Source organism: Falco cherrug, chromosome 3, assembly GCF_023634085.1.
Source record: "Falco cherrug isolate bFalChe1 chromosome 3, bFalChe1.pri, whole genome shotgun sequence".
Taxonomy (NCBI): Eukaryota; Metazoa; Chordata; class Aves; order Falconiformes; family Falconidae; genus Falco; species Falco cherrug.
Window position 1 is genome coordinate 109,116,013 of NC_073699.1, and position 12,016 is coordinate 109,128,028.

The 12,016-nt window shown below is 44.1% G+C and overlaps 1 protein-coding gene across 3 annotated transcripts in view; it reads left to right on the forward strand.

Moving 5' to 3' along the window:
- DVL1 (dishevelled segment polarity protein 1) overlaps positions 1 to 12,016 on the forward strand; it is a 104,701-nt gene that overhangs the window by 56,188 nt on the left and 36,497 nt on the right. For all 3 annotated transcript variants that reach the window (XM_055706036.1, XM_055706037.1, XM_055706038.1), the window contains exon 4: positions 2,924 to 3,036. In XM_055706036.1, the coding sequence (XP_055562011.1) occupies positions 2,924 to 3,036 (113 nt within the window). The remainder of the gene's footprint in view (positions 1 to 2,923; positions 3,037 to 12,016) is intronic.

A 12,016-nucleotide genomic window follows, 5' to 3' on the forward strand; every position in this document is an offset into this window, starting at 1 on the left:
TGCTGGACAACAAAGAACAGAAGAGATGAAGCGGACAGGTCAGCAGGCAATACCATCCAAGGGAATGAGATCCTTATCAGAGATGAAGTGGTAATCTCAACTAGCTGCCTGACAGCATTGATAGTTTGCTTCATTACTGATTAAATCCAAAGAAAATTTACTTTTTCTCCTCCCTAAGGAGGGTTCTGAAGTTCATCCTGTATTTCATGCTCCGCTGCTTCTGTGTAGTGGTTGCCAAATCCACGTTCATGCGAATGGGTGAGGCTGCTCCGGGTCAGGTGGTGGAGGTGCAGGAGTGAGTTGAGCATGGTGACCCCTGAGCTACCTTTCTTACACAGCTCTTGGGTACGTGCACTAAAAATGGAACGGAATTGAATTGGCTCAGCAATGAGAGGGGAGAGGAGCCAGCTCTGAGGTTCCTTTTGCACCCTGTGTTAGGGCGTAAGCCACCTTTGGGGGCAGATCTAGCCTTGGAAGCGATTTAGCAGTGGGAAGTGTCAGCGTTCACTAGTATGTCACTAGTGTTCACTAGATGGTGCTGCTGAGATGTCTGGGAGCCTCGCAGGGTGACCTTCGGAGACTGTCACCCTCCGTCCCTTTCCAGTTGTGCTGGACTGGAACAAGAAATGCGAACGTGGCTCGTGACAACACTTACATCCCTGCTTGCATTTTGGTGGCTTCAAATGTGCGGTCAAATGTTTTCTTCAATAACAACCTCGATTTCCCAATTCGTGTGCTGGGCATGTCTGTACATTTCATTAAGGCAAAGAAGGTGCGTGCGTGTGCGGACGCCTTTTCAGCAGCCCTCGTAAAGGTAACGCTATCCAGATGCGCTTACACATATACCAGCACTGGGTCCAACTTCCACAGAAGCCCGTGGCGCCACTTGGTTAGATTGTTGGTAGTTTAATTCCCCACGTAAAATGTGCATGGCAGTGTACTCTGGCCTCCTGGAATTCTAGGAGAAATAAATGAATGACTCTCATGCTTTGGTGTAAGTATAATGATGGCCATTATGCACTCGCTGTGCATAAGTAGGATATGTCAGGCATAAGTAGCAGGTGCAAAGGGCAGATGTGAATTTGGGCTCCTTTTTAAGCGGGTGGTATTTATGGGACAGAGAGAAAGGTTATGACCAGTAACTTTCGAAGGGAAATCTTTCACCACAGAGCATTAGCCCGCAGCAGATCATGCACTATTCTATTTTCAGGAGCTTTAGATCAGTTTCCACAATTTAGTCCATTAAAATGAGCTATGGCCTTTGCCAGCACTGCAAGAGGCTTTTCTTATTTCCTTCCATGTGAGCACTTCAAGGGAGCTTATTAAATGTAAGAATAGCAGAGAAACATAAAACAGATTGAGCCTGAGGGGAAAACTAAATAGCTAAGCTAGTTCTGTTCAGCAGGGGGAAAAAGAGCATCTCCATCTTCCCCTTTGCTCCAGCCAACTCTGCTTTAACATGACTGATATATTTTTTTTTTCCTTCAGCAGAGATCTTGAAACAGATGGTTGCAAATAAGCAGTCATATATATTCACCACTGCTCTTGGTTATCCGACTTGGCTTGTCTATTGGAGTTAGAAGTGAAAGCCAGACTGGTTTGTATGAACTGGGTCCTTCCTTGATGCTTGGAAGTTCAAGAGTATGGAGCTGTCATTGCTGTTTATTTAGATTCATCCCAGAAAGTGGCCCTAACCCACGCAAATTCTCTGCTGCCTCTTCAAAACGTTTTGTTCTGGCTAATTGTAGTGGTGAGAAAGTGACTCTCAGTAAACCCCTTGCAAAAGCAAAGCGGAAGGAATCTGGCCACTGAGATCATCGTTAAGATCTTTCTGCTTTTTGCCCAAAGCTTCCTTGCTCATAGTGGTTCTTCACTGGGATTTACTGGATTCGTATGGTGCTGGCATATCTGTGTAGCTTTCAGTTGAGAACATGAGGAAAGGACCTTGGGTCTATTTGCACATTTCACAGATAGGTGCTTAATTATTTTGAGCTTTACTGTGATTTGCAAGACTTCAACCTTCAAGGTCAGCACTCTGTGTCAAAAGTGGCCACGGTGAGCTGTAGCTTCTGCTCTTTGGCTGTCAGCATGCTGCCTGTTATTGTCAGGAAAATAAACCTGTTCAGGGTGAACAAGCACTTAAGGAAGTGAGCTGAAACACTGGGTTTAGTTTAAAAAAAAAAAAAAAGGAAATTTTGTATTGGGATATTGTAGCAAAGGCAGCTCAATTCCCAGGCTTGAGAATAAGCCCCTGATAAAGCAGGTCATCCGCTGGCGTTACTAGAGGAGCATATACGTACTTGTATTTATGGCTTGGATCTGTGTTCTTCAGAATGAACGTGGGAGAGTTTGGGAGATGCGTAGGAACTTGGGGTGTTTTGGAGGCCACGATGAGTGTTAGGGTCAACAAGTGTTGTTCTTCCAAAAACCAGTGTTATCCGCCTGGTCTTGTGTTAGGCAGGTCTGGTGCAAATTTGTGACATTAAAGCTGTCATGATAGGACTGTGCTGAAATCCCATGTCCTTTGCCAGTGCGTTAGCAGCTAAAGCTGTCTCGTAGGTAGTTGTCATCTCAGCATGTGCTAAAATCATCCTTTTCTTAGCTGGTGTTAGCCTACCAGTAGGCTGGGGTTTTTTTCTATGGAAATTTCATGCAACAGTCTTGTGGCAGCTTTTTCAATGTCGTGATGATACTACTTGTGCAAATAGCACTGTGTCTCACAGTGCTGATATTGAACTGCCTTCACCCTTCGGGTGGTTTTGGGGTGAGCGGAGCAGTCTGGGGGAGCTTGCAGTGCTGCAGCAAGACTGCAGCTAATCTGCTTGATAGTTTTCTGGCTTTTAAACCAACATGACTGCAACCGTTTTTATCAAAAAGAAAAGAAGAGATGACTCCACTGTTTCTTCCTATTTGTTCTCTACAGCCCAAATGCTGCCAGCAGCCGGGATGGCCTGGACAATGAGACAGGAACAGAGTCAGTTATTAGCCACCGGCGAGACAGACATCGACGGAGAAATAGAGAAGGGCATGAGGATGGTGAGTCCTATTGTCATTTTTCTTCTTTTTCATTTAGAGAGAACAATTTTTCTGATAATCTTTCAGAGCAACAACTACTTTCACATCAATCCTGCAGAAGAGAAGTGTGTCTGCCTTCCTGTGTGCTTTCAGGGACTGTTATTGTTTCAATGGAATAATTTGATAATTGCTTTGAAACTCTTTGAAGCTCAGCATTTTCTAAGATGTCAGACATATTACATCTAAGATGTCAGACAGCCTACAGTAAAGTGTCAGAGAGATTCTTTTTGACAATATGCAGAACTTTCTATAGTGTTAGAAGATGATTAGCTTGGAGAGGAATAACGACACCCAATGCTGAGCTCCATACTGTCACAGCTAGGCTGCCTCCATTATTCAAGTTTGCTCATTTAAAGGTAGAACACACTGTGTGATGTGCTGGGAGTCTGCAGGGTAGACAGTTTGAGAGTCTTAGTATTTTAACATTGCAAGATGTGAGCCAAAATACTCTGAAATAATGTAAGTTGATTTCTCTGGGCTTGGATCAGCGGTAGTGTTTTATGCTGGTATAACGACAGCGCATTGGCTCTCAAGATCTTTTTTTGTACATAAATAGACACAAAGGACATATATAAACTACAGAACTTCATCCCTTGCCTCTAGTCTGTACATCAAAGTAAGCTTGTTTTTTTTCATTTGTTGCCAGGCAAGAATTTCTAGGCTTAATTAAGAATTAATAGGTGCCACCCATTGAGTTTAAAATGGTCCAAAATATGGAATACTTAGGCCCAAGAGATGCCATCACAGGCTTCATTCACAGCTCCACCCACTAAAGTATTTGCCTCCAGTTAGAAACCCAGAAGTTATATACTGTGTGTTAGAGGCAGGTGTCTTTTTGTTCATTTAACCCTCCCAACTTGCAACTGACTCAGAGCGAAGGGAAATTACTCAGTGGGTGGAGCAGAGAGCTGTCTTTGCAGGAATCCGACTGCAAATTCCTTTGGGAAATCACAGAAAGAGGCAGAATCTCCTGACAGTGCTGTGTTAAAAACTTGTTATGGGAGGAATGTTAGAAGGTGATTTGGTTTTAACATTGGTTTAAACTTGTGCCAATGCATGTTTTGCCGTGGACATCCGTGGCAAAAGAGCTGTTTGTTGCATGTCTAGTCTAGGAACAGAGTCGAGATTGCTCGTCTGCTATTTATTGTTCAAGCGCAGGAGTTTCTGCCTGCTTGTGGTCCGCAACTAATTCATACTTTTCCCTTTAGATGGAGATGGGATAACAATTCCTCCTTCTCATGTCAGCCTAAGCTGTACTCAGGCAAGAACATGTCACTCAGCAATGCTAACATTACCTGTTCTCAAAACAATTTAGGCCTCCTACCTGAAGCAGGCTAAAGGTGTGAGCAAGAGGTGTTTTGTTAATGTGCATAAAGCAGGGATCACTGCTGTATCATTTTGGTCTCATGAAATATATTATTTAATGTCCACAGTGTTTCTGTGCTCAGAATATTTTATTTAAAAACCCGAAACAACCAGTGTGTTATTTTCAGTTGAAAGCACGTCTCCAAATTGCACAGTTCAGCACTATATCCTGAACTGCCACTTAAAAAGATTAAAAAAAGTAAAACAGTCTTCTCCTGGAGAAGGATTTTAAGGCTTCTTCATAACAATGGTCGCATGTTAGCAGAGCCATGCTTTTCTTGAGTCTTCATGTATTATTTGCTTGGGGCACAGTTGGGTGGAAAATGGGAAAAGGGGGAGAGGGGTGGAAGAAGGGCAGGGAGGTTGTGACACCTGGCTCACAGTTACTTCAGGGGCAGAAGCTGTGCGCTCGCTTGTCATTATGAACTAGTGGTAAATCTTCCTTTCCCAGCAGAGAAAAGGAAATGCACTTAGGGTGTTTGATGTTGTCCTGTAGAGACTTGTTTAAATAATACCAAAATTACAGCTCTGGTAGTTCACAGAGAGGCAGGGTGAGGGATCTTCCTTGGAGCGCTGCCTTACTCATAGGTTTGTTCCATAGGTATTATTAGAGTAGCCAAGACATATGTACGGTCCTGCCAGCTCACCAAGCTGTACAGCAACATGTGCCACATAGTGTTTGTAACTGTTTGAGCTTATTAATGGTATAAAGTGAATGACAAAGATTTACCCACCCTGACAATGAGGATATCCCTGGATGTTCTGCAAAGGGCAAGAAGTACCTGTTCCACAAGGAAAAACTGACGAGTGTATTATAGCATTTGTTTCAAACAAGGTGAAGTGAGAGAAGGTGCTAATGAGCCATTTGGGACCTGCATAGGTGTAGACACAGTGAACTAAAACCTGTACAGGTCAAGCAAGCTTGCTCCACTGATACCCAGTCACTGTGGAACTGGGAGGCTCAACAGAATGAGGTTCTTGCTCTGACTTGGGAAAACCCCAGGGCAGGGACGAGAAGGGAAGCAAAACAGATCTGTTGGGAATGTAGGTAAAATGAAAATATCTCAAAGTAAATGTAAGCAGAAAAGCAGAGTTCTAACTATGCAGAAAAACCTCTCTCCTGTCAGCCTGGTGTTTAGGGATCACTGCCGTTTTCAGAGCATGACACAAGTTTCCTTTTCAGTTGGCTGCTAGTTTTCCCTTAAATGCCCTCCAGCCCCCCACTGCATGGCTCCATCATGAGTAGGAGCGAATTTCATCTTAATCTCCCAAATGGATTTAAATTTCATCTTTTAGAAAGACTAAAATAATACTTGGTAATGAGCTATACAGGTACCATTAGTTGTGGGCAGCCTTTCATTCCTTCTCACTAAGGGTTAGACCCACGGACCTATTTTTGCTCCCCAGTCATTCTACATAGCAGTGGAGTCCTTAAAGCATCATCCCTGTCTTTCTTAAATCACAGATTTTAATTCATAAAAAGACCAGTTTAATGCTCAAATAATTGGTCTATGCAATTTTTTTTTTCTTTTTTTTGGGGGGGGGAGTAATGGTGTGGGAAAGGGGTAGGAATGAGTTGGCAAGAAGCTGAAGGGTTAAGCATTTTTGTGTGTCTGTGCATGAGGACAGTGTATGAACTAAAAAATGTTTATTGCCGACTTGTTTCCTCTTTGTTTTGCAGTGACAGCTATTCAAAATGCTCGCAGGGCAAAGTTTTATATGGAGAGCTCAGAACAGACAGATGCTTTGCCCTGAAAAGCTGATAGTGGAAATAGGCGAGACAAAAGCTGGCAGGGAAAACAGGCATGGGAAAAAGGGAGTTTTCCTCTGTAGCTACTGTTGATACTAGGAAAAAAAATAAATTTGAACGCCTTAAAGAGTTAAACCAGTTTCTTTGCAATTTCTGTCCTAGCCTCCATTTTAATTTGCACAATTTTTTTTTCCTAATTGTACAACAGACTGGAAAACGTGGGTAGGTCAGTCTGACAGTCGGTGCCTGAACTGCAACAGGTTTCTGACTGAGGCCTTCAGTTTTGGTTCGAGGAGTCTGGGTGTTGGTAAACTAGCCAGATTCTCTGATGGCTGATAATTAAAACTGTGGTATCATGGGCGGATTGTTGACAAATGCTTTGCTTCATTGTTGTAGGATTACTCATCACAGAAAAACTATTTCTGCTGAATTGCTAATGGGCAATTATATTCCTCCATACAGAGGCCATTATAAATATTGATGGCATACTGCAGGCAGAAGATGTGGGACACACCTGGTAGTCTGGCAAAGTTTTTGCACCTCTTTCCATTGAAAATGCAGAAGAATTTTGCAGCGGAGAGGATGTGATTTACTAGACCGGGGTTCCACTCTGATAACAGCACAGGCTAGGGCATTTGCCAGCTCTTCCACCCATTTTCCTTAAATTATTTTAAGACCAGAGGCAATAAATAGCCACTGATGCTCCTATGCTTGTGTCTTCAAAAATATACATACAAAGAGAATGGAATGGGCTGAGGAACATAATGAAACTCCTTCATTCATCGATGTGCGTTTGAGAGTATGTGACATTTCAGATACTAAGAAAATCATAAGGGAAGCTGATCTGGAAAAAAGTTTATGAAAGTGCATTTATAATTTTTGTGGTGAAACGTCTGCCAGAGATAGGGAGAAAAGTGAGAAGGGATGTAGTTTCAAAAGAATTATCACCCTGGATCTTGCTGTGCTTGAGAGGAGGTTTTTAATCTGTCCCATGCCAATGCCTAGAAGCCTTTCTGTGGTAGCGCTGCACAGCTCACGGCATCAGGGAACAGCAGTGGCTCGGATGAATCCTGCCTAGCGTGAGTTTTCCTTTTAAATGGAGAGTGGGAGGAAGGCTGGCCAGGGGGGGCAGTTATCAATGCATCACTAATTTCCTTCCTTACCTACTCTAAATGTCCAAATACACATCAGCAGAGCCTGCTCCCAGCCTCATCAGCCGTGCGATGCTCTTGGTTTTGTTGCTGAGTCTTTCATCACTTAAGCACCTGCTTAACTTTAAGGGAAGTCTACTTAAATCCAAGTGATTTTGGTCAACCTCAGTTACATCGTTGAAGTATGTGCTGAAATTCTGCATCGAACTGAGTGCCTGATAGGTGCTAGGGGAAGCTGCTCTCCGGGCTTTGCTCCTGGACCTGATTTATAGCTGTTTGACGCTGTAAAAAAAGCTTTATGTCATTCCTCTGCCGGGGCTGCGGTTATTTGTGCACCGACCTGTTAACCTGTAGCACGAGTGCTTGCTTATACAGTCTCCAGCTTTTCATCTGTGTTCCTTTTCAGTAAGTTTTAATACACCATTCTCTGCTGCTGGGAACCAGAATGGTGTATGATGTCATGCATGCAAAGCACACACCGCTTATCCACAGATGCTCAGTAAAGCTCGGGAAACCATGAAGGATCGAGAAGCATAGATGTAATTTTTCTCCAGGGAATTGCCTAAGTTTAAATTTGCTGTATTATTCTGATGTTCCAAGCATGGGGTTGCACACCAGAAGTGCAAATTGAAAGAGGTTTTGCTCTGATACTGCTGCTGTATTCTCAGTGAGCTTAATAAAGTGAACTAGCTGAGAAGGATGAGCCCTGTGAGGTAAGCATGGACAAAGCTACTCTGTGTGTGTGTGTGTATATATATCTATATATATGTGTATAAAGGTATAATGATGGTTATATTGTCAAGGCAGCATATGCAGAGAAATGATTTCTTTTTTTAAAGGCTTTGTATCCAAAGAGGCTTTGTATGTGTTGGGGAATACGTCTTCTCCTGATCATCTTTCACACTAATTAGTAGCAAATCTATCCCTGGCATTAGCTTCATCTAAAATTAGTCTGAAAGAGTTGAGCTGTCAGTATGTCAGAGCTTCACTTTCTCTCTTAAAGCAACAAAAGTCCTTGTTGCTTTGGAAAGTTGACAAAGTCCTATTAAGTGAAAGTAGAGTGAGGATCTTAATTAGAAATGTGGGAGGTCTGCCTGGCACATGTTCTTGGGACCCCGTGCTGTGTAGAACAAAGCTCCCATGTCACTTTCCTGAGGAGGAGTGGGAAAGGGGACTGTGGAAGCTCTAATTAGGGAGGTAATTAAGGGACAAGTTTTCTTTGACATTAGAGAATGTTTTATAGCTCCTGCTCGGTTTCTGACAAGCCTGCAGATGTCAAGTGTTGACACTAGTGTTTCAACACTGGGTTTGCTGTGGGGTGAACTTCAGTATTGTGCAGCCAGTTGAAAAATGCTGGATAATGACCTATGCTTTCAGGAGCTCTGAATGTGGACACACTTGTAGGATCCCCACAGGTTTGGGAAGAGGAGCTGTTGCAGATTTCCAGTCCTTGCTGCAGCGTATGTATTCTTTACCATAGTGCATGCCAAGGAATCTGAACAAAAAAAGGGCTGGGACTACAAAGCAATGGCAGCAGGAACTTAAACAGTGGTAGCTGAAAATGCAGTTTGCGACAGTGGTTGCTCTTTAAAGACTCTCTCACGTGTAAACAACTATGAGGTGGTTGGTGAACCCCTGAAGGTTTGAGGTGCCCAGATGGCCATGCCATGGGATACTGGCAGCGTAGGACTGTGTGCCTGTGAGAGCAGGAACGTCGGTACTGCTCGTAGTCTACCCTATGGCAATGTCTTGGAGCCTTTCTCTGGTTAGGAGGGGTTAGGGGGGCTGTTGAAGGGTTCCAGGGAATTTCAAGCACTGGACAGGTCAGGGTCTAGGGGTATATATAGCATGCATAGCAAGCGTCAAGCAGGAGCAGACATTGTAATACTCATCCTTCCGTGCTTACGTAGCGGAGATTGACCCCTGCACGCAGCAGCGAGCTGCACGGATGGGGTTGCAAGCCTTCATCGAAAAAGTGGTGATGTTTTTCCTGTCCATAACAGGTAGAGACTCTCTGCATCAGTGGTGACTGGAAGCTCTGTTGGTTTTTCTCTTAGCTGGGAGCTTGGCTCTGGCTTCTTCCTGGGACACTGCCACCCTGGTTCCCCGCAGTGGCACAGGACCCTCTTTACAGCCTCCTTGAGCAGATGCTGCTCCGCTCTTTTCCGCTTTCAAGGCTGATTTGCTTTAGCACTTTGATGTGCCTTTGTCCCTCAGGCAGGGCTCGACAGAAGTCAAGGAGGACGTATTTTAACCTCCTAGGCCATGCTTTATTCTAATCTCTGTGAAACATTGAAAGGCTTTTGTCAGACAGTCTCGGTGAACTCTGTCATCCTGTAATGAAGAAACAGGAGCAGGGAGCCAGCAGGGCAGAAAGTCCTGTTATTAGTGGGACAGGCGTTCAGCCAGAGCAGAGAATGATTGATTCTTGTTTAGGCTCAGCACTTGGATACATGCAAGCATTTTATGAATAAAACCTTTCTAATCATGGTTTGTGAAAGTACTCACTCAATTCTAATAATGGTTCCCAACCCCCACCCCTCAAACAAATTCTAAATTGGAAAAACTTAGAAAAGGGAATTTTAAATGGGTAGAGAGATTACAAAATCTTGATGGATTTCAATGCACACCTTAATTACACAGCAAACGTTCCCCGTGAATTCAAGTAAGCAAACCTTTCCTGCGAACGCCAATACCTGGTGCTGTTTGGGAGGTATAAAGTGTTGCTAAAACTGAAGTGTATTTGCATACTGGTAAAGCCTGTTCTATCTATTGTAGCAGCGTATAGGAGCTTTTCCATAAAGAAGATTTAGTTCAAACAGGAAACATGTCAAGTTGAACCCATTTTTTCTGTTTAAAATTTAACAGGGAAGATAGAGCTGGAAAAAGGAAAGGGAAAAAATGTAAACTGGAGGCGTTATTAGTATAGTGAGCTCTTCTGATCTAATATATAAACCCGGTGTATTTTAGTTGGAATATCTAGAAATATGGAAGTTGATCTCAGACGTGCATCTTCAGATCTGCAAAATGAGACTACAAACCCTTCTCCTTACCTGTTCGCTCATCCCGGTTCCAGCTGAATCCAGCTGTGCACTGGCTTGTAGGGAAGCAATGAAGGGGACCTTTAACAGCGCTCAAAGAACAATTCACTTCCATTCTTGGTTTATATTGAACAATATGAGAAAAGCCATATAATGAAGTTTTAATTTACACAGGTAGGCTAACACATTGCTAATCAGAAGCCTTAAAAAATATACGTATGTATGTATAATAAGGGTATTTAGTTATTATAATAACAATAACAACAATAATAATATGATGTTTATGTTTGATATAACTAAGTCACTGCAGAGATGTTAAGAATTAAAGAGGAAAGGGGAGGGAAACTGCAGTTAAATACAGGTTTTTCCTTTGTTGGGATCTTTCCTTTGCACCTCTGTAGTGGGACCAAGTTTGTGGCTTGGATGTGACACGCAGAAACAAACTTAGAAATCGCCACCATGTTTCAAAAGGCACTGATTTAAGGTCATTTCCATTTCCTCCTGTAAACCTGTGTTCACAGTGTTTTGGCCATTGCTTTGTCTGTTTGGAATGGGCTTAAAGGTGCCAGCAGATTCCTGCTGATGTGGTATTTAGATCTGAGTGCTGCATTCCAGGTGCAGTCCTGCTGCAGGCAGCAAAATCCCCGTCAGATTGAGTCACGGCAGGCAGACAAAACACACACAGCACTTCCATCACTCATCCATCTCAACTCGTCCGTTTCTTTCAAGCCCCGGCGCAGGCTGCCCAGGGAGGTGGGCGGTGGAGTCACCATCCCTGGAGGTGTCTAAAAACCACATGGATGCGGTGCTCAGGGACATGGTTTGGAGGTGGGCTTGGCAGTGCTGGGGTAATGGTTGGACTTGATGGGCTTAAAGGTCTTTTCCCACCGAAATGAGTCTGTGATTCTATTCTTTGTACCTAACGCCTGTGACGAATCCAAGGACCATTGAAAACACCCTGTAAATCTGTGTCTAGTCCCCTGAGTGGTGTGTGACGCCTGCTGCCGCAATCTGCTTTACACGTGAGCAATTTGCTTTCCTTCCCCATTAGAAGACAGGGATGGGATGGGACAAAGTTTTTGCTTATTCTTTCTGGTGGGTTTCCTGAACCTACAAGACAACCCTAAAAACACGTGCTTTGTGTTTTCTTTGTATACTGGGAACATGATACCCTGCCACTCCAGCTCCCGTGTCAGTAGGACTGTCCTTTTTGTTTTGTTTATTTTTAAAGGACAGCCTTGCTCCCGCTGGAAGAATTTGTCCCAGGTCATTCAAGGAGTAGCTGTAGTTTGCCCACCCCCAAAGGCATCATCCGCAGGGGAGGGTTTTACTTCTGTCAGCAGTTCCCAGTCTCGGTGGAAGGACTCTAAGGTCGGTGCCCACATGCAGCTGAGGTGGCGGGGGAGCCCCCAGGCACGATCCCGGGCACGATCCCCACGGCTTTCCCTGCTGCTGCAGCTCCCGGCGCTGTGCTGGGATCGGTGGGGCTGCAGGGGAGCCGGCTGCGCTCTGGACTGGCAGAAAAGCAGGATGATGCTGCCCAGCGGCAGGAGACAGCTCTCGGATGGGGGAAGCATCCCAGGGTGTTCGGCATGACTGAAGATGACCATAGTCTGGGGGAAAAACCAAGGGGA